Source organism: Drosophila kikkawai, chromosome X (assembly GCF_030179895.1).
Source record: "Drosophila kikkawai strain 14028-0561.14 chromosome X, DkikHiC1v2, whole genome shotgun sequence".
NCBI lineage: Eukaryota > Metazoa > Arthropoda > Insecta > Diptera > Drosophilidae > Drosophila > Drosophila kikkawai.
In genome coordinates this window covers 20,536,598-20,564,009 of record NC_091733.1, presented here as the reverse complement: position 1 = coordinate 20,564,009, position 27,412 = coordinate 20,536,598, and the positions used below count along the sequence as shown (strand labels likewise).

General features: G+C 39.6%; 1 protein-coding gene across 5 annotated transcripts in view; it reads right to left on the bottom strand.

Moving 5' to 3' along the window:
- Positions 1–2,343: 2,343 nt before the first annotated feature.
- HDAC4 (histone deacetylase 4) overlaps positions 2,344–27,412 on the bottom strand; it is a 28,200-nt gene continuing 3,131 nt past the window's right edge. The window contains exons 2-14 of one of the 5 annotated variants that reach the window (XM_017180946.3): positions 26,048–26,111; positions 16,830–16,942; positions 9,909–10,016; positions 9,104–9,328; positions 8,952–9,025; positions 8,710–8,840; positions 7,797–7,943; positions 5,993–6,954; positions 4,698–5,921; positions 4,469–4,588; positions 3,969–4,403; positions 3,759–3,892; positions 2,344–3,700 (exon numbers count right to left, since the gene is read on the bottom strand). In XM_017180946.3, the coding sequence (XP_017036435.2) occupies positions 3,646–3,700; positions 3,759–3,892; positions 3,969–4,403; positions 4,469–4,588; positions 4,698–5,921; positions 5,993–6,954; positions 7,797–7,943; positions 8,710–8,840; positions 8,952–9,025; positions 9,104–9,328; positions 9,909–10,016; positions 16,830–16,942; positions 26,048–26,081 (3,762 nt within the window). In that variant the 5' untranslated portion in view covers positions 26,082–26,111 and the 3' untranslated portion in view covers positions 2,344–3,645. Of the gene's footprint in view, positions 3,701–3,758; positions 3,893–3,968; positions 4,404–4,468; positions 4,589–4,697; positions 5,922–5,992; positions 6,955–7,796; positions 7,944–8,709; positions 8,841–8,951; positions 9,026–9,103; positions 9,359–9,908; positions 10,017–11,770; positions 11,919–16,829; positions 16,943–26,047; positions 26,112–27,412 lie in introns of those variants that run through there. The other 4 variants (XM_017180938.3, XM_017180968.3, XM_070287900.1 and 1 more) reach the window with 4 other exon arrangements.

Below are 27,412 nucleotides of genomic sequence, written 5' to 3'. Positions count from 1 at the left end.
TTCCATACAAATTGGCCGTTTCCCAAACTGGGATACCAGGCGAACAGAAACCAGCAGCAAGCAACTGAAAACTGGTATAAACTGTTATAAAAAGTCCAAGTTTCGAACCATTGATCTTGGAGTAAGCACAGACTCAAACCAGATGTGACCATATTGTTAATTTCATTTTATGCATTTATACCTATTTGTTGTCGACAACAACAGCTTGATGGCAACAACAACCTTTTTACAACAACATCCCTACAGCAGCCCATCCAAATTTCCGAACATTTCCATGCAAATTGCCCGTTTCCCGAATTGGGGTAACAGGCGAACAGAAATCAGCAGAAAGCAACTGAAAACTGGTATAAACTGTTATAAAAAGTCCAAGTTTCAAACCATTTAGGAGCCGGCACAAGTTAGCGGAGACTCAAACCTTTTGAATCCAAATTTAGGTGTTATTTTACAACTGCACCTGGGCACTCTGAAACTGATCGTCGTTAAATTCAAATTTGGCAGTTAAATTCAAATTCAAATTTGGCAGTTAAAATATTTAAAAAAATTTTAAAAATTATAAAAAAAAATCTCAAATAAGTATAAAAAATCTGAAAAAAATGTTAAAAATTCAGAAAAAAAATTTTAAAAATTTAGAAAAAAATTTAAAAATTTTGAAAAAAATTTAAAAATTTTGAAAAATTGTAAAACATCCGAAGAAAATGTTTAAAATTTAGAAAAAAATTTTGCTTTCAAAATAATTAGGTTTTTCCCCAAACAATCCCAAATAAATGCCGCCTTTACCAAAAAATTGCCATTGATTTCGCCATCTTTTATTGATTCATATTTGTGTGTTCCATCAATTACATTTACATATTTAAATTTCATTTATAAATATAAATAAATAAATTATCTACGCCTGCTGCAGGCTTTCATATAGCCCGGAGCCAAGATCCGATCACCGTCCTCTACTGCCATCCGGTTGAGGTCTGTCCTGCCAGCTGCTCGCTCCTCCAGCTTCATCTCTGGCGATCCTAAAATTATTTAAAATTATTGGTAGGTATTTAAATTAATTTAAGTATGCAGTTTTTTTAAGCTTAGAAAAACTAACTCGGAATTATGAACCTTTAAAAATCAGTTTCTTGCTCATTTTTGTTAAAAAAAAATTATTTTAAAATTACAAAAATTATCAACTACCATTTTGTTTAAAAAAATAAAAAAATAATATATATATATAAGTTATATATTTATTCATAACATAAATAAAATGCTGAAAACACACACAAGGGAAATAAATGCGTACATACCGAGTATAGGTCCACCTCATATCACCTCATAGAGGGAACAAAGTGCGATCCAGCTCCAGGGGGGCCTATGTCTATCCACCGGCCGATCCGGCTCTGCCGGTTAAGTTATCTGGGTCAGTGGCGATAAGGAGCGAGCGTAAACATAAACAAAATAAAACAATAAAAAAACATTCTCTTGACGATTTCTTTCGTTTTATTTCGTTTAGAAAAAGCGACACACATTAGTTTACTCTTAATTGTTTCTGTTTCATGGACTTGTTTGTGCAATATTAAACAAAATATAAATATTTGATTTTGTTTTCATTCGCTAAAACCGTTTTCTTTTGCGATATTCCTTAGCAAATGTGGAATATCCAATATATTTTCTTATTTTGTTTTGTTTCTTTCGCAGTGCGCAACAACAATATTTATCATTAGCTCGCTTTTATCTTTATTATTTGTAGAACATCATTTCTTTGGGTTTCTTTTTTGTCACCTTGACTTGTGTCGAAACAAGTATTTCTTATAATCAAAGATAACCTTGGAGAGGGGTCTTGAAAAAATAAAAATAAACAAAAGATTGATTATAAAGGGACAAGTTTTCTTCTGGCAATGGCAACTGTCGTTATTCGCTTAGCATAATAGTTACATTTTCTGCGGTATCTCTTAGTTATCATCTTTTGTTTAGTTTTAAGTTTTAAGTTGCTATTTTCTGTTTTTGTTTCGATTTGTTAACAATGGTTCTTCCAGTTGGATCGCATCCGTATCCGTCTCTCGTTGTTCTTCTTCTCCTTCTCCCCAGTCTTCTGCGTGTTCCTGCCGGGTTCCTGGCTCCATCGTCCTTTAAAAGTGATTTTCCGTGGTACAGGTAGCAAGTTAGAGAGAGATGGTCTTAGACAGCTAAAGGTACACGAGTACAAACACAATTACAGCGGCTAACACCTTGATAAACGTTTGTTTTTTGTTTGTTTTTTTTTTTAGATTTTCTTTTTGCATTTCAACAGATATTTCTTTCAATATTTCCCCATTCTCGCGCCTTTTCGGGACCTGCCCAGGCTGTATTTGAGCGTGAGTGTGTGTAATGTGTGTTTGCTTTTGTTTTTTATTAAAATGGTTCACGTTGCTCCGTGTTTTATTTACATATAATAATAGTTTTACTTCATTTCAGACATTTGTTGAACATCGTTATCGTTAATTTACGGCCACATACATACATATGTGCATTTATTATAATATTGGGTATTATTGTAACAATTATTAGGTATACATACGTATATAAGATCTCGGCAACATTTAACAACAATTCTTTACTTATTCGTTTTAGCTTTTTGTGTTTAGTGTTTAAGTTTTAGTTTTAGTTTCAGTTTTTTTACGTTTACGTTTAGGTATAGGTTTATGTTTTTAGCTTTCACTTATTTTGTGGCTTTTTGCGTTTCCGCCTTTGCTCCGCACTCACATTTATTGCACAATATATATATATTTAGATATATATAGACTGGTTTAATTAAATAATATTATGTTGTACTTGAAACTTGCACTAAACTATAAATTGTACAAAAAAGATTTCTGAGTTTCCGCTTGTCAGAACTTGTCCTATTCATGTTGCTACTTGTTCAGCTCAGCTCTCCCCCCGTTCTTCTCTCCTCTTGTATTCTCTTATATTCTTCGTTTATCAGCTAAAGCGTTCTACAAAACATGTAATCCTCTATCGCTTGAGTTCTCGCTCTCGCTGTCTCCCTGTCTGTTTCTGTGTGGGCGCGATATCCTTTGGGGAGGGGATACTGTAGAAGAAACACACAGGATCTTTGTGTGTGTGGGGGGGGGGTTATCCTCTTCAAAAAGAAAATGATAATATTAACAAAACGAATCTCAAAGAATTCTACAAGCTAAATTCTCAACATACATAGATATTCTACATATAATAATCATATATCATAGATCATATATATATATATCTTATATATTCATATAAAACTCTTAAGACTTTATTGGTTTTCTAATTATTATTATTATTCTTTTTTATTATAAGATTTCTTTTTTTGGAGGCACAGCCACCAATTTGAACTTTAGGCCCTGTTCTGCTTCTTGTTTTCCTTGTTTACCCCTTCGATGTTTCCCAGCAAAATATATATTTATAAAATAAAGGATCTTAGGGTTCAAGAGAGAGAGCGAGAGCGAGCGCCAGCGTGAGGAGGCATGGCTATAAACGATGATTGACAACGACAACAAATTTGCAAGCGAGCGCCACAACAACAACAGCAACAACAATCAATTCAACTACAACAAATATAACTAAATATGTGCATTGAGCAGCTATTCCCTATCCCCATCCCTCCCTCCCTCCCTTTGCCTGCCTCGTCTCCACATCCTCTGCCTCCATCGCCGTCTATTTGGTTTCGTCCTGATCCATCGGCTCCTCGGAATCATCGCGTGACAGGGTTCTGCATGATAATATAGGCAGTTTATATATATATATCGGAATATATAGCCAAAACCCACCTGTGCATCGACTGCATCGAGAGGCCGGCCATGGCGTTGATCGTCTCGGACTCGTCATGCTCAACCTTGAGCGTTTCCAGAGCGGACAGACCCACCGTGTGCTCCAGCATCCGCACACACGGCCAGTGCGTTTGCTGCGGATCAGATAGAGAGGATGGAGAGTTAGAGTGAGACAGGGAGAACGGTCAGATGCTGGCGAAACACACACACCTGAATGGCTATCGTCTTCTGGAGCGTGTTGATGGCATTCTGGCAGGGCGGCCGCTCCAGCTCGGCCTTGGCTATCGGAGCGGCTGGATCGCCGAGCAATGCGCGGACACACTCCTGGGCGGAATCACAGATGGCGGCCAGATCATAGCCGCCCTCGAGCGCAAGCACCACCTTGCCGCTGGCCAGCTGGAGGAGTTCGCGGGTCATAAAACCAAAGCAGGCCGGCGAAACGTGGTAGCCGCCCAGCGGAGCCGGATGGCCGGTGGCCGCATCGAAGCCGGAGGAGACCAGCACAATGTCCGGATTGAAGCTCCGCGCGATGGGCATCACAACGGTACGGAATGCAGCGATATATTCGGCGTCGCCCAGGGGTGGATTCAGTGCCCCAGACCACGAGATGTTCACGTTGAAGCCGAGACCGGCACCGGATCCGCACTGTGGACATGACATTCAAAATCAACGTATCCGGACGACGGGCAATCGTAATCGCAAAAACTTACCTCTGTGGGTCCGCCTGTGCCGGGGAAAAAGTTGCCGTCATCGTGTCGATGTATGGAAAGATATAGAATGTCGGGACTTTGGTAGAATGCTTGCTGTGTGCCATTGCCATGGTGCACATCCTGTAAAGACAGAAGATCGTGAAGCCTTTGGTTATGGCTTAGTTCTCACACATAATCCTCGGGTTTTCTGTGGCAGAGGAAAAGCCAAGGGAATAATCTGGATACTCACCCAATCGACGATGAGAATTCGCCGCATCTCGGGCATCCGCTGACGCAGCAACTTGGCCGCAATGGCGATCGAGTTGAAGAAGCAGAAGCCCATGGCCAGGTTCGCCTCCGCATGATGACCCGGTGGCCGGACCACTGCGAAGCCATTCCGTAGATCCCCCTTGGCCGTCTTGAAGGCCAGATCGATCACGCAGCCGGCAGCCATTCGGGCGGCGGTGGCCGTGTGGTTCTCGTTCCACGTCGTATCCAGATCGACGCCCAAGCCGCCGCACGATAGGCGAACGAAGCTCGCAGAGAGCGTGTTCTCCAGCTTGGGCCTGCTCAACTGGCACTGGTTGGACCCGAAGAGCATGGCATGCGCCTCCGTGTGCACCGTCTGCAGCTCCTCCTGCGTGGCCTTGCGGGCGCGCAGGCGATCGCAACGCTTCACCAGATCCGTCTCGATTAGCCGCGCCCACACGCTCTGCAGCCGGCCGCTGTGCTCCGGATGCTGGGCGTTGTCGCCGCAGATGCACGAGTGCTTCATCATCAGGGGATCGTAGGCCAGGCCCGTGGTGACCTTATGCGGCGGCGACCCGCTGGCCAGCGGCTGTTGATGTTGCCGCAGATGCGAGGCATACAGGGTGCTCATCAGCTGTCGGTGCTGGCGATGCGGCAGCGAGAGGTTCACGGGCGGTATGTGGTCGGCCGACGAGGAGGTGGCTATTGGCGCCGGCTGCTGGCCAGTGTCCGGGATCTGACTGAGACCGTGCGGCCCCAGCGGCACCAGCGGACTACTGAGCGTCCGCGAGAGCGGTCGCAACAGGCCCTTGGCCAGCTCCTCCTCCTGCTGCAGAAGCAGGAGCTGCTCCCTCTGCTGCTGCAGGTATTCCTGGTCGCGCAGCTTAATCCCCGTCTTCGTGGAGCTGCTGGCGGATGAGGCGGCCACGACGGACGTGGAGGGCGGGGTGCGATAGGCGGCAGCTGCCGCCGCCAACGCCTCGGGCAGATTCTGGGACGTGCTGGTCGCTATAGTGCTCGTCAGCACCGTCTTGGGCGGCTTTTTCTTGTCAGTAAGGTCCATTACCTCGGCGGCCGAGTCGTCGTCCTCCTCCTTCAGCTGCGCCTCCCGCACCACGCCCACTCCGGCAGCAGCGGCCGCGGCAGCCGCTGCCCCGCTGCGGGTGAGAACGGTCTGGCGAAGTTTCTGGTTCAGCACCTGGTGCTCGTAGGCCTGCCGCTCCGCCTGGGGGATAACGAGACGGGGAAACTGTGTCAAGCAAGGTTCAACTTCATCGTAGCTACTCTGGCACTCACCTCGCTGTTCTCGTAGTGCGTCTGCACCAAGTTCAGCTGCCCGGCGCCCGTGAGCATCGGATGACCCAGAGGCAACGGCGCCGACTGCGTCCTTCCCAGCGGCCGGTGTCCCTGCTTGTGGAGATGCACCTGCGCCACCTGGGCATCCGTGATGGGTACATTGTGCTGGTGGCCTCCGTACAGAGCATGGCCATGTCCGTGAGCGTGGGCATGGGCATGGGCATGACCGTGTCCGTGCCCATGGGCGTGACCGTGGCCATGGCCATGACCGTGACTATTGGTGGGCGCCAGTGAGCCAGCAGCCGCCGCAGCCGCCGCTGCAGCCACGGCATGGAGATTAACCGCCGATCCGGCCACGCCGCCCAGCTGCTGAATGTAGGACGAGGATGAGGGCAGAATGGTGGAGGCGGCATGCGCCTGCGGCGGCGCCACATCGCCCACAAGAGAGGCCTGTGACGAGGACGTGGAGGTGGCCGAGGCGCTGCGCACCACCGGCGACGGTTGCTGTGGCGCTATCCCAGTTGCCGGGATCATGGCCAGCGGAGCTGGCTGTCGGCCTACGAACGACATACCTAGTGGGCTGTAGTAGCCGCCCGGCTGTCCGCCGCCTCCGGTTGCGGCCACATGATGCAGGGCCGCGAACATCGCATAGTTGACCTGGGCGGCCTGCGCCTGAGCCTGGGCCTGGGCCTGCGCCTGCGCCTGGGCACTAACCTGGGCGTGCGCCTGCGCCGAGTTGGGTAAATGCGGTCTGCCCAGCGAGATGTTCGGCAGCGACGGCGAACTGAACAGCGGCAGGTCATTGATGCTGCTCCTCTGGCCCGGCTGGTATTGGCTGCCCTCCTCATTCTCCTCCTGGATTGGCGCACTGGTGGGCGAGCCGCGGCTCCCCACCACGCCCACAGTGAGGGCAGCGGCCGAGGGCGGTGAGTTGGGTCCCGAGTCCGGAGTGCTGTTGCAGTCTGGGCGAGGTGGGAGGTCCAAGAAGACAAAGCGATTAGTTGGAGTCACAGAATCAGTGGATAATACGATCAGTGGGGCATATAAGGCAGTTGGTCGTGGTAATGTTATTTGAAACAGCAGTAAAACAACAGCCATAAAAGCGGAAACAACGATTAAACAAAAAAGACAACAACGTTAAAAAATTTAAAAACGAATTTTAAATCTAAAGTTTTACCAATATAAGTGTTTTATATAAAAAAAAAAATAAACATGAATATACACTTTCTCTGCTAATACTTATCCCCATTTGGGAAAATATCGAATTATCGATATTTTATACCAAAATTCGATATGACAATTGAAACTCTAACGTTGCGATTAATCGATGTTGAGTGTAATATATCGGATCAATAAATTTGGCTAATCAAATAAATACAATTATGTGGATATTTTTAGATAAAATCGATAAGGCGTTTTTTTTTTTCAATAACTAAAATTTGATTTGATTTATTTATTTTAATATCCTGATGCTACAAATGATAAATATTAAAATTAAAAAGTCATTTATGTACAAGTTCTATGTTTAAACTTATTCCCGTTTAGGAAGATTTCGAATAAACGATATTTTATCGATAATTATTTCAAGCTTCGATATGGAATTTGAAATTCTAACGTTGCAATTAATCAATATGTATATTTATTTTAACATTTAGGCAATAAATCAGTTTTTAAGATCAATTTTTATAGGGCTACAAGGTAAGCCTATTTTCCATTTTACGCAACATCAGGATATTACACTCTACCCAATGATAGATATGCCCGATCCCAGCAGAAAACCCTTTCGGTTCCTTTCGATACGTACTTGTGAGAACAGAGTTCTTCTGCTGCCTGCGCTGCGCCGCTTGGAGGAGGCGCTCATGGCGCCTCGCACCCGCCGGTCCGCCGATGCGGGCCTTGCGGTCGATGACGCTCTGCTTGAGCCGGATCTTCAGCAGGTTCGGTTCGGATGCTGTGTCGAGAGCGGTGCATACAAGGATGGTGGTCAGGGGTTAGTTTTGACGGGGTTAGAGTTAAGATTTAGTTAAGATTTAAGCGAGACTAGTTAATAATCTTGCAGTTATTATTTAGTAGACTTTTTTAGCTGTGAATGTTCATGCCTTTGTAGCTACTGTCTACCATCCTAGTCTTTCTCCCCATAATCAATCTTAATCCTGTTTGCCACCGAAGAAATTTAGTTATATATATACAAACTTCGGAGTGCCTAAGTTAGCTTCCTATCTTGCTTTTTGCTATTTTACGTTCAGTTCATTTAAGAAATTTATAAATGTAAGCCTACAAATGCCTTAAATAACCATTCATTCCTTGTCTATCTATCTGTATTTGTCGTTAAGTAACATCCCAAATCGAGAGTTTCGTAAGTGACCCTAACCTGAACGAAAGTCTTGCCAAAAAAAAAAACCCCATTATACAATGTATATATATCGGAGTGCTTACTTAAGCACCTTACGAACAGTACAACTTATCTAACACCAAAATTCATGATAATAACTCTCTGTTTCCCTTCCCCCGTAACATTTTTCTACATTTTAGTGCATTCACAGTCTGTGGTTAGGCAATAAATCGGGAGTAACATCCGAACGTGGCAGGCAAAAAGGCGCAAAAATGCGAAATGTACAAGAACTCGGGCGGCAGGAGTCCATGGCCATGGCCACCTGCTGGCAATCAGCATCACGTTTGCTATTCAAGGGCGAAAGGCCGGTCACAAGCGCACTCACCTGTCTTCCTCAGCGGAAAATCAGATTCATATTTCAGCAGTGAGGAGGGTGGCTGAGGTATTTTGTACGGATGCGCACTGGTCACGGTTCCGGCTGGGAGCGATTCGCCCGAGGAGCTCTTCACCACGCCGCTGCAAGTGCGAAAAGTACCAAAAGGAAGTCAATAAGCAGGGAAGTCGGTAAACAATTTAAAAGTACAACTATTTCCTCCCTTAAAGACACCTTAAATATTGCATTCTTACCGGTTCCTATAGGGGGAAGTTGTCGTTGTGCCATTGGATGCCGCCGCCTGCGACTTGCGGCTCATGATGAAGCACTGCCAAAGGAATACGAGAATTGGAGCTGTGTAATTGGGTCTTCACGGGAGATGGGGGGACATGTGGTCTGGGCTTACGTTGAGAATCTGTTTGACCTCGGGACTGGCATTGGCGCTGCAGTTCTCCTTGCGCTTCATCACCTCCCGTTCCCTGCGATCGCGCTGTTGCTGCTGCTCGCGTTGCTGCTGCTGCTGCTGCTGATGTTGTTGTTGCTGCTGCTGGTGTTGCTGATGGCGATGCTGCTCTTCGGCCACTGCAGCAGCGGCGGCGGCGGCGGTTACCATGCTCTGATCCCGCAATTCCTGGAAAGCGCCATGTGAATTCACCGCAAACTGAATAATTACAATAAATTCGAGAGATATTCGTTTGTTTGTTTGTTTTTTAAGCTTTTCGTGGTGAAGGAGGGAATTAAAAGAGATTAAATGCACAATTGTCTGTTTAGTTCTGGTTGTTTCTGCTGCTGCTGCCAAAGAGTTGAGCGTTTCTCCTCTCATAAACCGAAGAGGAACCGGATACCAAGTGTCTATTGAAACGCCTTTATTCTGCCAGAATTATGAGTGCCAACGACGCTTGGCCTTAGTCATTGGGCATCGGACAGTTTAATGCTCAGTTCCGACACTTCCGGCACGATAATATTATATTATATTATATATACGTACATATTTATAATTTCATTCCATTTCAATTCTCTTTTACTTCTTGGCTGTGTGTTCGGTTTGTTTTTATTTTCGATTTCGATTTCTGTCTGCCCACACACAGCCGTCAAACACATCGTCGTCTCGCCGTCATTATTATTATTATTGTTGAAAGAGTTTTAAAAGCAGCAACAACAACCAGAACCTAAAATATGTACAAGAGGCCCGGCCTGTGTCCTCTACTCACTTGATACTTGTGCTCCAGCTGGAGTTTGTGCTCCAGTTCCATCTGTTTCGATTGCTCCTGAAAAGTGTGGAAAAGCCGCTGCTTCTGAAGCTCCTGGCTCTTCTTGAGCTGCAAATAACCGGAAAAATTGGTTAGAAATAAATTAATTTGGGTGAAATGAATAGAAATAGAAGCACTTGTAGCTCGCAATAAGTAAAACTTATCGGTTATCAATTTCCATTATCCAACAAACGAACGAACGAATTCAATAGTACAAAACTGGGAACCCCCTTGAGTTGAAGTTTAAATTAAGTTGTATAAACTTGGAATAATATTCCACAAACACACCTGCCCAGAATTAAAACGACATCCCGAAAACTGTACTTTCGACCCTCGTAGGAAAGTCGGGAAGCATATTACAACAAAATCAAGTATGCAGAACTAAAGCTTAATGAATTCTGTTTAAAATCTGATTTTCTTATCTCAGATGGGATCTCGCGTTTTTAAGTAGCGTTAACAAAAAGCACAAAAGCCTGTTTTTTGGCATGCCTAAAACTGTAGCAATGTTTTGGGGAGAGCTCTTCATGCTTCTGGAACGCATCACCGCATCAAGATGAACAGTGGAGAATTAAAAAAAGTATTGCAGGATCATATTTAAACATTTTTTGAACAAAATATGGCAAGAGATCTTGTTTTTATTTAAGATAATAAACATATTCACCATGTTAAAAAGACCCAGCGCTTCAAAAATGATCACCATTTAAGTGTTTTGAATTGGTCAGCTTACTCAGCTGACCTAAATTTAATTGAAAAATGTTGGGGGTTTAAGTCAGACGAATTTAGGCCAAAACAAGAAATTTGAGAAGGTCGAAAGCCTCAAAAGTGAAGTGTTGGGGTACAAGTTTCCTTTACAACAATTGTTACCCAAACATTTAGTGAATTCAATGCCTAAAAGATAGGCTTTTAAGATTTTTAGAGCTACTCAAAATCTAAAATAAAAAAATCAGATGTTAAGCAGGATTTATAAATGTAATTCAAATTTGCCTATTTGATTTTGTTGTAATATGCCTTCCGGTTTTCCTAAAAGTGACGAAACTAAAATTTTCTGGGTGTCGAATAATTGTGGTTAGGGTAATAACTCCAATGGTCACCATTTTGCTGTTGTTATTTCTATATTGCAGCATATAAAAACAATCTTGATATCATTTAACCTTAAAGTATGTCTATCCCAAAATTGGTACCTCTAGATCTTATAGTGTCTGAGATTGCCCTGTTTATACTGTAGGTATATAATCAGAGCTACCTCCTCTTAAGCGAGAATAACAAATTTTATATAATGTAACTACATTTTCAAGATTTCATTAATGAGGCGGTACAAGAATGTTGCTATCACGCTGATACATTTCAAAACTAAGATTATCTTTTATATATGAAAGCAGAGATCGAATTAGTTGGTAGAATCTGTAGTAGAATCAGAATCTACGCACAAGATTTTGTTTGACTTGATCTTTCAGTTCAAATTGAATGTAATTTTTGAGTAATCGAATTTCCCCAATAATGTATAACTTATATATATTATGCATACAAATAAACACAGAATCTGGCGGCAATTGACAATAAATTAAATACTTTAATTTAATATTATTGTCTGGTCTGGGTTTGGTTCTTATTCGTATTCATATTTTCTAATTGTCATCTTCGCGAATTTCCCCATGACCTTCCCCTCTCAGGTGACTGTATGTGTGTGTTTGTGTCACCACCCCCCACACGCTCATTTATATTTACATATATTACATTATTTACACACAACTTGTTTATATTCTGATTTGTCTTCGTCGTTTTAGGATCCGATTTGAAGATACTTCCTTTGTTCCATCACTCACTTCACTCAATGCTCAGCAATGCTTCAGATTTCTTTGTTCTCTGGATGTTAGTTTCTGCCGTGTGTGATTTTGGTATTTGTATTTTCTTTTATAGACGCTTGCCCAGGCAGGCACACTTTCGTGGATTTTCGCGTGGAATTTTCGAAAAACTGCGTGTTTGGTTTTCGTTGAATGGTGTTATGGTTTTCAGTTGTCCGTTGTTGTTTTGTTTCCCATTTCCTATTTGTTATCCGCTATTCCGTTTTGGGCTCGACGTTCGCTGCTGGGAAATGAGGAGAATGGGGGAAATGTGGCGCTTTCATTTCAGTTTCACTCGGCCGACTGGCCCAACTGGCGAAAAAATCAAATATAAACACGAATTTCGAAACAGTTACGACGGCGCGGCGGAAAATCTGAGAAAGAGCGACCAAAGCGGAAGAAAGGTGGAGAAAAATAGAACTTGGCGAGAGAGTAGCCGAGGATTTGGGCAGACAAATGGGCGGTCGTCGTGAGATAGAGAATCATCCATCTTCAACCTCATCAGCGATCGCATCTTGCACGGGTTCGAAATGAGCTGATTGTTCGAGTCCAGATTTATGTGGATTATCGAAAGCTAAAGCTCAAATTTTCCTTCCATTAAAATAAAACATAATTACAAAATCATTAAACTACGTTTTTCGATTTCGATCGATTTCTATTTCAATATCATATCGATATTATGATCTGTGAAACTTTCGATAGTTTCGATTGCTTGTAAAGAAGTAATCGTTTGTAACGAAATTAAATATCGATCTACTCAACTAAGGCCAATTTGGCGCAGTGCAATGTAAAAAGAACCTTATGCCATATGGCATACATCGCACCGATTCCTAGAAAACTGCAATCCACACCCCACCCCAGCCAGTCCCACCCAGCAACACCCACAACCCCCTGCAGCTTGCACCACAGCATACATTCATATATTCGCCAGTTGCTATGGCAAGTGTGATAATTATAAATACCTGCGCTATAATTATAGCGGGGCAGAAGACAACACACAGGCACGCCCATAAAAATAGAAGCAGTGCGCCGCGGAGCGGGTAAAAAATACACAAAAAGGGAGTGGGGGCGTGAGCCACAAACAAATGAAATTAATAGCGGAAAAATGCAGTCCACCTTGCCCAATGGTGACGAGGAGCGAGCGATGTATTTCCGGAAATTGTAAAGAAAATAAGCTCATCGAATCGATCAGTAATCGATGTCAGCTTAATTTATTTGATGACCGTGTTAGCGCTTGTTTTCTAATTATATATTCTTGAAACAAAAATTAAATGCTCATGTTAGATGATATATAATTAAAGGAGTTTTGAAGAATTTTACCCAAATTCATCTAAGATTTAGATATTTACAGTTGCTGTCATATTACAACGTTTACAAATAAAACTTACATTACACACATATTCTAAAAACCTTAAGATTTATCTTAAACATCAACACCAAAGCCAATAAACGTACATATATATTCCCTAGCTTTCAACATAACATGGAAGGAAATCTGATCAAAGATCCATGGATAATACTTATACTGGTATATAAAGTCTTTTTCATCTACCAACCAAATTCCATTCTTTGCCATTCGCTATTCTTGCCTAATTTGTGGACGAAGATCAAAGATCAATGATCATCTTCATTAAGATCTTGTCAACCCACCCTCTCTCCCACCACCGCCGCCCACTCTACCATCAATGTTTGCTAATTTGCATTTTGCTCGTGCCACGAAACCACAAAAATAAAATACAGAAAAAAAAACAAAAATTATAAAATAGAAAATAGAAAAGACAAAAAAAAAAAGAGAACACAAAATACTGAAAGAAAAAGGATGGCGGAATTCTATAAAACATTTTCACTGATTGGCAATTGTTGTTATTGTATGCGTGACCTAACCAGCCAAGTGTGTGCGCCGCCTCTGTATGTGTGTTTTAAAAATATAACCCGCAGAGTTTATAAAAGAACAAAAATAAATTCAAAGGAAAAACTGAAAATAACAAAAACGGCAAACGCGTTGATGATGAAAAACGAAGGCAACTCAAATGGGATGTAAATGGAAAATGGGCAAGCTACACAGAACAAAAATAATAGTCATTGTTTTCTGCTTCATTTTCTTAAACAAGAGTTTTATTTTTTATTTAATTATAATGGAGCATACGCATTTCTGTATAGCTTTTGCTTTGCGTATACAGTTTTCTGACAGAATAAAACAAGTGAGAAAGCTACTGCCAATATAACTGCTATTAAGAAAGGATATACAATTATTTAAAATTTTTAAAGAATAAAAATATATATATTTATGTATATAAAAATAGCCCGGAAAGTATCTTCAGGTTTATCTTATTCAATTATTTATAAAAACCTTATAGCAGATTAAATTATTCAATTCATTTCTCTCAGTGTAGCCCGCCGGGCTGATGGGTGGGACAGTGGGCGACGGCAAAAAATAGGAGGAACAAGAAGACCATTGGGTCGCATATAAAACACTCTTTAACCCTAAAAATAAAGATTTCAAACGAAAACAAAACAAACGAAATGCGACGAACAGCATCCAAGAACAAGAAGGGAAGCTAACTTCGGCACACCGAAGTTTGTATACCCTTGCAGATTGGTTTTGATGTTTATATTATAAATTAAAATGCTGAAAACACTCACAAAACAGAGTTTCATTACATTTTACTTTTACTTATTATGTTTACAGTTTGACAGTTAAGGTTTTACATTCCCAGCTTTACATTTTCTCCACATTTACAGATCGTTTATATGACAGCTATATGATATAGTTGACCGATTTTCATAAAATTTTTACCAAAATTCTGAAATAATAAAAGAAGCTTATATCTAAAAGTAGATAAGAATATGTTGAAAAACAACAAAGTTATAATTTTTTTCCAATTCTTTTTCCGATCGTTCCTATGGCAGCTATAAGATATAGTCGTCCGATTTTCATAAAATTTTTACCAAAATTCTGTAATAATATAAAATGGCTATATCTCAAAAATGATGCAAAAATATTGAAAAACAGCCAAGTTATAATTTTTTTTCTAAAAATTTATCGAACATTTGTATGACAGCTATATGATATAGTCGTCCGATCCGGCCCGTTCCGACATATATAGCAGTGAGAGTATATAGAAGACTATATGCAAAGTTTCATTCAGATAGCTTTAAAACTGAGGGACTAGTTTGCGTAGAAACAGACAGACGGACAGACGGACAGACGGACAGATGGACAGACGGACATGGCTAGATCGACTCGGCTGTTGATGCTGATCAAGAATATATATACTTTATAGGGTCGGAAACGTCTCCTTCACTGCGTTGCAAACTTCTGACTGAAATTATAATACCCTGCAAGGGTATAAAAATCGAAGAAGAAGCAGAGAAGAGAGGAAAAGTCGACAAAAATAAGAAGGCAAACTGCAGCCAAAAATCGAGGCATAAATAAATTCTCGAGACTATAAATTGAATGCAAGCAGCACCAGAAATACGGGGAAGAACAAGAGCAAAAAGTTGCACAAGGAGCAGGGGCGTCGTTGGAGAAAGGGGGCGTCTCTCAAGCAGGTGGGCCAAATGCACATGCTGGCAATTATATGCCCCAGCTACAGTGGGCTCAAAGAGAAAGAGATAGGGAAAACTAAGAGATGACTTTAAAACTATACAGAAGAAAGGAAACCTACTTTGGGAAGCCGAAGGTTGTATACCCTTTTCAATTTCCTTTTTTATTTATGCCCTGCAAATGTTATAAAAAGGGTTCAAAAACAGAATGTAACTAAGGCCTACATTTTTGTAGTAATATTTTTACAGAATATATGGCTTTGAAAATCCACAGCGATTTCTACTTTCCTTTCTTTTTTTACCATTTTAAATAAATTTCCAAGCCGGTACACAATTAATTATTAAATTAATATCACTATCATTCATATAGTTTTTGCAACATCATCTTTCGAGAATGTCCATCATAGGCAGCGGCGCCTTCGCATCCCACCGCTCAAACTTTTCTCGCTCACTGTGCAGCTCTCTTGACTCGGTTTCCGTCTATTTATAGCGGATTTTATTTAAAAAATGCGCAAAAACTCATACATATTTTCGTAGTGAAAACAATAAATATAGAATCATTGAGTTGTACACGCGTTTAAATTTAGACTCTCAACGAGAGGAGCCGCAGCATCGGCATCGGACGCACACAGGCGGCTATGGAGGAGAGTATGGGCATGGGCTTGTTCAGGGGGCATGAGAACATGGCTAGAGCAAGAGCCAGAAGAACCAGGCAAATAAAGTATAAATAAAGCGGAAAGCAAAAAGCTCAATAAAAATAAAACAACAGCGGAGCATCAGCAGCAGTCGCAGCAGCCACAAAAACAGACCAGAATCGGGGAAAAAATGCCAGCCAGCTGGAGGAACTGGACCCAAAACTGTTGCAACGAGGTGGAGGAAAGTGGTCCCATTATGCAGAAGCTGAGCATTAAAAACTAAACTTTACGCAAAGTTTAGCGGAAACTAATAAACCTTACACTTTCTGTAAAAAATGTAATTTTAGATTGCGACTTGGTGGTTATCTTAATTTGATTTGATGTATAAGTATAACAGTAAGACAGATTTGAATTTTCAGTGGAAATGGGATACCTAAGCCTGATTTTCGGTTTTCTACCACTCTCGAGCAACTTCTTTATATTAACTATATTGGGTATTTCCCAAATATATCGTTCAAAATCGATCTGAAAATAATTTTGTTTGAATTGACCCGTCGTTCCTATAACAGCTAAAGATAAACAAAAGGTTTTTTGGACCAGTAATATATCTGCTAGAAATATCATTCTTTAGTAAATAATAGGGATTTACAAAATATGATCGACTAAGTCAAAATAGTCGCTACATTTGTGTCCAATGCTACTCTTTTCATCTGATGTAATATTCTAATAAAATGTGATCTCTTAAAGAATATGACAATCCCAATAATAATTGTCGTATTTCATCACGGATCAAAGGCGTATAGAAGAAAATAAAACGGAAGGAAAGGGGGGACACCAGCGCGATTGGATTCGAGACTTACCTCCATGATCTGCTGATCGATATCCACCGCTGGATGGGGCTTCAAGTCCAATGTCAGTGTGCCCGGCGTTATGTGCAGCAATCGCTCATCGCTTCCGGCTTCTGATGGCAGATCTGCGAATTGACAATGTAAACACAAAACTGAGCGAGCGAAATTGAATCGTTTCAGAGCGGGATATCTCTGCATATATTATATGTTTATATACATATATATCAGTATGTATTTTTATATAGACACATACATACGTATATGTAGACCGGAATCAAGATATAGACAGTGATATCATTCCCGCTTTTTTCCCGTCAAAATATGCTTTTTAAAAGTATGATTGCTAGAAAATTGTGAAAACAGCTTGCAGCGGGAATTCCTTCCCATTAAAAGTCAGCACCTGGCGTCGTCCACCCCAAAAGGGACTTAGAAACAAAAGACATTTTATTTTCAATTTATAAAATAAAAGTTATTCGTCAACTTTTATTTTCATAATTGAAAAATATTTTATGTTATTTCTTAATTTGTATTTTACTCATAACTCTTATTTGCGATCCCTGTTTTTAATATAATTTAATATAATATATTTAAAATTTAAAAAACAAACAAGAAATCGTTTTCCAAATATCAGCTTTTTTGTTAGCCTTTTCCACCTGGATTTCAGTTTTTTAGCCTTTTTTTTTTTTAATCCAGCTTTTTTTTTTGGTCAGATTTAAATTACATCACTGGCTATAGAGTGAGCACGAGTGAGCATTGAGGAGGTGTGACACGGGCCACACACCTTCGTTACCGCTACCTCTACCTCTCTCGCTCACGGCTCTCGCTCTCGCACTTGCCTGATTATGTAGATAAGGCCGCGCTTATCAGACGCTTTTAAAAATAAATCTAAAACGTATTTAGTCGACAGTTGGACCTCAATGGTCTGTTATTTGTGTGCGAGTATGTGCACTGAGAGAAAACACACATACATTCATATGTATATATGTAATTTTTAAGTGTATGTATGCTGTTAAAAAAGGATAAAATTGCTTGGATTCTCTTTAAACCCAATTGGCCAAATTAAATGTACATACAGCTGCGGCAAAAAAAATAGCACTATGACATATATTTTTCTTCATTGATTATTTGTTTTATAACTATTCATATATTTAACTTGTTTAAGGCTTTTATTTTTACTTTAGGCTCTAATTTATCGAAATACACTGCAAGTGTCGTCGATAATAACATTAAATTGAAATATTTACATTAAGAATGTGAACGTTGAACATTTTAGGCGGCAACAAAAATAGCACTATTTCAAAAATAACTTAAGAAAACGAAAAAAAACGAAAAAAAATACGGGAAGTTCTGGAATATTTGTATTCATTTGTATTCCTTATCGATATAGTGTATTAATATTTCGTTGTAAAAGCTTTGGCAGCAATGACAGCAACACAACGTCTCGGCATAGAATTGACCAAGTTTTGACACCTTTCCCGTGGAATACTGCTCCATGATTCTTGAATGGTGGCCCAGAGCTCCTGATTAATCCTTGGTTTTGCATTGGAAACATATTTTTTTACATCAGACAAAAGATTCTCTATCGGGTTTAAGTCTGGAGACTGAGCAGGCCAATCCATTAGGTGAAGGGATCTGTCTTGAAACCACTTAGGAGCTTTCTTGCTGGTATGTTTAGGGTCGTTATCCTGTTGGAAGACCCACAACAACGGTATTTCGTATTCTGCATAAGACAGCATCACTGTTAGCAAAATATCGCAATAGACATGTTGATCCATAATACCTTTTATCCAATGTATTGGACCCACTCCGTAATAAGAAAAGCATGCCCAAACCATGATACTCGTTCCACCGTGTTTTATGGTCTTGCAGGTGAAACTTGGGCGGTATTCCGAATTGGGGGGTCGCCGTACATAGGATCGAGATCCTCTTCCTCCAAATAGCACGATTTTGCTTTCATCCGACCATAGGATGTTTGGGCATGCTTTTCTTATTACGGAGTGGGTCCAATACATTGGATAAAAGGTATTATGGATCAACATGTCTATTGCGATATTTTGCTAACAGTGATGCTGTCTTATGCAGAATACGAAATACCGTTGTTGTGGGTCTTCCAACAGGATAACGACCCTAAACATACCAGCAAGAAAGCTCCTAAGTGGTTTCAAGACAGATCCCTTCACCTAATGGATTGGCCTGCTCAGTCTCCAGACTTAAACCCGATAGAGAATCTTTTGTCTGATGTAAAAAAATATGTTTCTAATGCAAAACCAAGGATTAATCAGGAGCTCTGGGCCACCATTCAAGAATCATGGAGCAGTATTCCACGGGAAAGGTGTCAAAACTTGGTCAATTCTATGCCGAGACGTTGTGTTGCTGTCATTGCTGCCAAAGCTTTTACAACGAAATATTAATACACTATATCGATAAGGAATACAAATGAATACAAATATTCCAGAACTTCCCGTATTTTTTTTCGTTTTTTTTCGTTTTCTTAAGTTATTTTTGAAATAGTGCTATTTTTGTTGCCGCCTAAAATGTTCAACGTTCACATTCTTAATGTAAATATTTCAATTTCATGTTATTATCGACGACACTTGCAGTGTATTTCGATAAATTAGAGCCTAAAGTAAAAATAAAAGCCTTAAACAAGTTAAATATATGAATAGTTATAAAACAATTAATCAATAATGAAAAATATATGTCATGGTGCTATTTTTTTTGCCGCAACTGTACATATGATCAAAAAATAGTCAAGAATTAAAAAAGTTTAATTATGACACACAAGTTAATTCTTTTACTTTAGACTGCCTGCCTGTGTGTTTTAAATATTTTCAGTAACCTTGTGCAGTACAAGTCAACAGCGATTACAACGATTTTCTCATCAGTTGTCGCACGTGACGTCCGATCAACTTGTCTTCTCTTCTCCCTCGGTCACTTACTTTATTACTCTTTACTCTATGTATATTTCATTCACTTGCTGTCCCTTCCCTTTCGCGCTTTGTATTTTAGCACCGCTCAATTTATTTGATTTGCTGCCAAAAAGAAAAATGTTGATGAAAATTCCGCCATAATACAGGCTAGCGGAAAATCGGTTAAAAAATGTTTCATTGATAAATATTTTGAGGCTCTCTCCTTCTCTTTGCTCTCCCATTTTTCCCTGGAATAATTGTCCGCCAATAAAATGCAGAGCAACGAGAACAGCAACAACAACACGACAGTATGACTAACCAAAAAGTCCAATTAGTAATGATGTCTCTTGCTCTCACGCGCTCTCTCTCTCTCTCTCTCAATATTATTTCTTGTGGCCTCTCTCTGTCCCGCGCTGATCTAATCAGCAAAGTCGAGTTTTTCGTCTAGAATTGATTCCAATTGAATATTGGGCCATGTGGCTATGAGGCTAAAAATAGAACAAGGAGCAAAGCCCAAAGCAGCAATAAAATAAAAGCACAAAAGCATGTACATATGTACATATAAGCATTTCTGTAGGTATGTACATATACATACATAAATACATACGGTCAAAATTATAGGATAGTTAATTTACTAGTTTTACTAATGAACATGCAAGGGACCAACTACACTACTGGTCGATAATAAAAAATACTGTCAAAAGGATTTTTCATTTCAAATTTAAAGACAAGGATAGATTTTATACAAAAAGCATGAAAGTTGATTGGTCGAAATAATAAGTACAGACATTCCTTGGAACTTGGATTAAATTGTCGAATTTATTTACTTACATCATTTATTCATAGAAGTATTATTCTTTTGTACATAACTGAACCCCGCACATGTGTGCATATCTAACTGAACAGGCCATGACCTGCTGCGCTGCTTGCCGCTCTGCTTTGTCGTTCTATTTTTAGACGCATTTATAAATCGTGCATGGCTTTGGAAGTATATTTAGAAGTGGCAACGCACTGCTACAAAAGCGGCAACAGAAACACATAATTGCATCGCATATTGCAAAAAAAAAAAAACACGGAAAACGGCTAAGCGAGGGAAAAAAGATAAAATGTGTTCATATCATTACCCAGCGTATTGCGTAGTATTGTGTGAATTTAAGACGTGAAGCCGAAATCCCAATTGAAATTTCATGCAAATGCAACTGGGAAATGTAGGGCGAAGTAGAATTTCGGATACCCTTCCGAAAAAGGTATAGCAAATCAAATGCAAAATTAAATAAAAATTTATTAATTAGAACATATTTTTATTGCAACTTTTACTCTTTTTATATACTTTATAACAGAAAATTTAAGTTTTATTTTGATCTCCATATATGAATACAATTCTAAACTTTCCGGGAGGCAAGTGTAAGTGATCGCCAAAAAATAAGAGAAAACCATTTTGCTCTTAAACCCTTCCTCTCTCTTTCTTGAAGTGCACTCAAATTGCAGGTGTCACAAAGAGATTGGAAAGAGTTGCTTGCAATCAGCTGTTATTTTCATTGTTATTCGGCGTCAAGGTTTTTAATAGAAGTATAGAAATGAGTATCAACCAGGCTCCCCTGTTCTTTCCCGCTCATTCTATCTCCTTCTAACCAACAGTTTCCCTTTCCACCTTCCTTCTGCTGGCTTTTTCAACTTCAAGGTCAATTTCTGTGTTGACATAGAAACCGAGCAACCAAATGGCACAACAAAAACAAAAGCACGTGTATGTGTGTGAAGGCAGAGAGGAAAAGGTGGAAGGACAGAAAGAGAACATGAAAAGCACAAAAACGTTATAAAATTTTATGAGAGGGGCGCTGGTGTCATTGAAATTGAAACTGAAATTCAATTGGAAATTGATACGACAAAAACAGAAAAACAGAGAGCGAGAGAACAGCTTGAAACGCTCCTTCTTCTCCTCTCTCACCCTGTTCCTACCTATCACTCTCTTTCGTCGTCCCTCTGTGTTTCCTTCCTCAATAAGTTTGTTTTGAGTGATAGCACCGTTTCTATGTACATGTGTATGTGTCTGCGCTGCCTGCGATTGTACGCGTACTGTATGGGTAAATTTCCAGCGCGCGCATTCTAAAAATAGAAACGACAACAGCAAAAACAAAACTTTTGGGCCAGGCCAAAACAAAAAAGAGCGCCGGCAAACTGATGTTTTTTTTGTTAAATGGTTGTTGTTTCGGAAAATGGGCGATGAGGTAAAGGGCGTGGCATTTGATAAAGTTTTAGGCTAAAAAAGTAACTTTATTACATTGCATACATATGTACATACATACATATATGTATGTATTTAAAACTGGACTGTTAAGGAAGTTATTTGATCTACGTAAAAATTTATACTATTTCTAGAAATTTTGCAGATCATTTCTATGGCAAGCTATATGATATTAGCTTTCGATCCGGCCCGTTCCACTGAGAGAAGACTATATGAAGTTTCATTCAGACAGCTTCAAAACTGGAAAACGGACGGCTGGACAGACGGATATGGTTAGATCGACTCGGCAGTTGATGCTAATCAAGAATATACATATGTATGTACATATATACTTTATTAAAGGGTCGGAAGTGTCTTCTTCCAGGCGTTGCAAACTTCTGACTAAACCTATAAGGGTATAAAATCTAGTAAAATGGCAAAACTGATAAGCCAGATTTAAAAAACAACAGTTTTTCCAATCATTTAAAATATCATCGCACTTGTGTCAAAGACCAAGCTGGACACATTTTAGGAAATAAGTTAATATGCTGACTAAACTTTTCCTGACTAATTCGATTGGTTTAATTTGTTAAAATAGCTTAAATAAAAAACATTAAAGTACACAATATGTATGTATTAATTTTAATTAATTGCAATGGGTTCTATATGTTTTTTTTTGAGCTGGCACTGTAAGTAAATGAAATGAATAAATAAACACAGCGGCGGCGATGCCGCTCTCGATATGATTACCCCCACGAAGACAGTGGTGTGTTGTGGGGTTCTTAGGTGGGTTTTGGGGGCTCTACACGGGTAAATTTCATACATACATACATAAAGCCCTAACGATTTTATATAACAGCACAAACGAAACACAACACACAACCAAACCGAACCAACCAACACCGAGCCAAGTTTTATTCTTGGAATGCCATTACAATAAATGCTCCACTGGCACCGGAGAAATCGCAGGGGCGGCGACTACAGGGGGCATAATGGCCTAATGGAGGGGGAGAGGGGATAGGCAGGCTAAGGCTAAGGGGACTCAGTCAGTCGACCTTCTTCTTGCAGGTGCTGCGTGTTTCACAATGAAAACACAAAAGTAGCAACAAACCAGGGAAAAAACTTTTCACTTATTGCGTCTTAGACAATCAATTTCACTCAACTACGAATGGGGAGGGGATGTATGCAGCAATTAATTTCTATATATAAATATTTCTTCCAAAAAGGAATGCTGGTAGCAACACATAATGAAAATATTCAATTTTAAAAGGCAATTTTATGGCAAAACTGCCGATAACTACGATCACTCCCAATATATCAATTCACAAAATGCTTGATTACAAGTTTGAGTGTTTTAAGGGAGAAGAGGAAACTTTTGCACATTGTTCGGCAATGCAAACAATTTAACAATTAAAAGTTGTTAAGGAGACTTTGTAAATAGTTTTCATTAGCAAATCGTTGATGCAAGCTAAAGTTTGCTTGCGTTTTTAATGAGTTTTGTTGTTGTCAGTCATTCAAAAAGACCGTTGTCAATTGACCATTTAAAATTTGCAACCAAAGTTTTAATTACAGTTCTAGTTCAACAATAATTGACTCATTGAGAAGTTTTGAATAATAATGGAAAAGTACAATTTTTTAATTGAATATCTTTAGCAATATAATAGTCTAATTAATTATTGAATAATTGAATACAAAATAACTTTCCTTTACATTGAAGATACAAGCTTTATTCAGAAAGATAAGTTTTTGTACGATTTTTGATTACTGTATAAGAATTGTTAAACCATATTCTAAGACAACTTCAAAGTGCATAACTCTTCAATGGAGTTTTTGTAATATTTTTTATGTCTTACATGAGTGCCATACAAGTGGTATATTATAAATAAGGATATCGATGGGAAGAGAATTTTATTATTATTACATGGCGCCAAACGAGTATTTTTGAGGCTCCGCAAGCTCAAACAATTAGGCTTGGGCATTGTCCGTGGTAAGATGGAGGAGAGCCTCGGTTTTTCCGGGACCTCCGGACGCGTCTGCGGATTGCACGTGGCCCAAAAAAGAGCCAAGAAGCTCTGGCCCGGGTCTCCGGGTCCGGCCGTCAGTCAACATTGCCTTTACATTACACACACCCAGTACACACACACACTCATACACATTTACACCACTCATTTGAAAGGCAAGTAAATTTTGTTGCTGTTGCTTTGTGTCTAAAAATAGACGAAAATCGATAAGCGAATGTTTTTCTTTTTGGCTGCAAACAGACACAGAAAGAGAGAGCGAAAGCGAGCTCAGAGGGAACGGGAAGAGCGCTGAGCACGAAGCGAAGATTACGGGGCTCCAAACCATCTCCCACCCCCAAAATCCCACCCATCCATCCACGTGCTTGGCATTGGCAGTGGTTTCGATGGATGGCCAAAAGAAAAAGCGCTCAGGGAACCAGTGCTGTCAGCTGAGCTAGTTTTTCGGCAAATCTGGCTTGATAAGTAAAAGATAAAGCTTTCCAAAAAATGTACATACATATATACATATTTTCTGTTTAAAGTCAATTTATATCGTAACTTTAACTTACAGCCATTTTAAATTAAAAATTGTATTTGAGCTTTAGAACGAATAAAACATGTTTTACAAAAAAAAAGGCTACTTGTCTACACAATAACCAATTTCTGTAAATAAGCGAATAACTTTAAGAAATGTCATGCCTAATATTATATATATATATTTTTATTGCTTTATATTTAATTTTAGAAGCCTACTTCGCGGCAAATATTTTTCCCACTTAATAACAAGTAACTGAAACCCTTTGCAGGCTAGAAAAACCACTAAATATCTATCCCTGACTTAAACGTTTTTTGTTTGTTGGTTAGCTTAATTTCTAGGAGAGAAAACCAGGGCAGCACTGGCCAATATGAAGACGACAAACCACCTCAGCCAAGAAGCCTCCCATTTTTCCCCCTGCCCATCTAGATATATCTATATCTATCTGCGTGCCACGAAGAAGACGAAAGAGACGTTGACGACCCGACCATGGACAATGTTCTTGTTGTTGTTCTCGGCCAGCCCGGGACAAAAAGTTAGTAGGCAGCACTGTCCCAGTCTACACCACCAAACAGGAGCAACAAACGCACAGTGGTCCAAGCTGTACTAATATTTAATTGATTTGATTGACAGCCGCAAAAATGGTGCGAAAGAAAAACAGTAAAATTCGTAGTATTCTTTATCACTACAGAACAACATCTGTCACATAAAACAATCGCAACTGGAGTTAGTTACTTAGGGAATAGTTTCAACCATTGTGCTCCACGCTATTCTGTCAATTTGACATCGACTTCGGCCTATATAGGGGCTTGAACATTTGCTTAAATGGCCATAGACAGAATAGATTAAATCAACAAAATCGTAAGGCATAAAGACAGTAATAACTATACTCCATGCTCCAAGCAGATTTGGCTAGAGCAGCTAAGCGTGCCATTTGAAAGTAAGTACAAAGTTCAGCAAGTTTAGCAAGTTCAGCTTTCTAATGGAAGTCGTGTTTTGTTTATAATTGACAGTTCAAAATATGATATACTAAAATTTAAAAATACTAATTTAGTTTTTTATAATCTATTTTTAATAGCATTATAGATGGTTTCAATAGACTTATGCTTTGCGTTCCAAAATTGTTGTTTGCACAGGGCGATACAGAAAGAATTTAATCAATAGAGACTTTAATTTCGCGGGCAGTTTTATCTTATTTCCATTACAATTTCCAAGTTGTTTTTGCCAACTTTGGACCAGTGTGCATCATCATTGACAGCGCAGTTATGGCCCGCTTTTGTGTATGTGCTTATTACAGTTATTTTTGGAAGCCAACAAACACACACACAAGCACACGTGCTGTGTAAGCTTTTGTTTAGGCATGTGTATGTCTGTGTGTTATGCGCGGTCTGTGTACATTTTGAGTTATGTACTTCGAATGTTTTCAATGCTATATATGCAGGATACATACGAACATCTAACAATGGAGGAGGAGGAGGATATAACATAATAACCGCCCAGCACTGCCCTGAACTAAAGCCCAGTTTATCTAGGGTTGGATTGCAGGGACCTTCGTTCCCACTTACCGTGTATTGGTATTCTATCGTCGGGACTAGACATTTTGCATATGGAATTGGGGGAGGGCGGAACCTGCAACAAATCAGAAAATCAAATTAAACAATATTCGACAAAAATCATGTTAAAATTTGAATTCTTAAAAGGATTTTTTGATTAATTTCATGGTTCATGGTTTTACTAAGATTGCACCAATCTACAATTTACAATTGAAGCTCCCTCTTACACCCAAACATAGATCACTAAAGAGTATTAGGATTACAGAAATAGGGGTTACCCCTATTGCCTTTAACTTTTTTATAAAATAATTATCAGGCCTGTTCTAATTTCCATTTCCACAAAATCTACTTGGATTCGGATTTCCCTGACCTGTTATAATTTTCACATAAAAAAAATCCCAATGAATTCGTATTTCCCTCTGTTAAGCCTCTGTTAACTTAAGACCTAAACCGCTCGGAAACTTTTCGACTTTTGCCTGGCGGATTCCAGAAATTAATTTCAATTTTTATTCTTTGATGTTTTCGGAACATTATTGAATAACTGAATTAGCTAATACCAGGCAAATTAATCTACTAACTGAACTAATGTTATGCGAAGGGAACTTTTTCTACAACCTCGGCAACTCTACTCTCCAGCATTTTACCACCAGAACAGCTGATTGCAATTTAAAATATTTCAAAAATGCTTATTTGCAGCTGTATAGCTGTGATCCATTACCATACATGATTTGAAGACTACAGCGGGCCAAAATTTAATCAGCCCTTTATTAGAAAATCTCAGACAAAGCAAACCCATTCGTGAGAGGGGCTGAAAATATTTGAGAATTTAAGGGAAATTTACCAAAATTTCCTTAAATCAAAAAGGGAAATCCGCCAATGTTATGAAATTCACTTCCGTGTGGAATCTAAAACAGGCCTGAATGGTGTTGTTCTCTTATATTTTATACATTAAAAACCACGGTACTTAAACTATAAGCTGTATCCCTAAAAATATAAATTAGCAAGTAGTCAGCAGATTTGACAAAGTGTTCTTGCTGCTTATTTCTACCGAGAGCCTCTTGCTAACTGAAAGATTAACACTATCTGGACCCTGGGTCTCTTCTGACTCATTCCACCAAGAATCACAATCATAGGAAATACCCAACATCCTCCAACAAAACAAAAAATATATAAAAAATTGCACATCATTATATGCATATTCTTAATAAAGCGAAATTTCATTCAAAATAAAATCACAATAACAGATAAACGACATACAAAACCAACCCCAAAAACAAGTGCGTTTCACTTGCTGCTGATAAGAGAAGAATTTTTGGAAAATTTTTGTTGTCATTTTCAGAATTCCGATAATGATATATGCAGCACAAACTCTTGTTT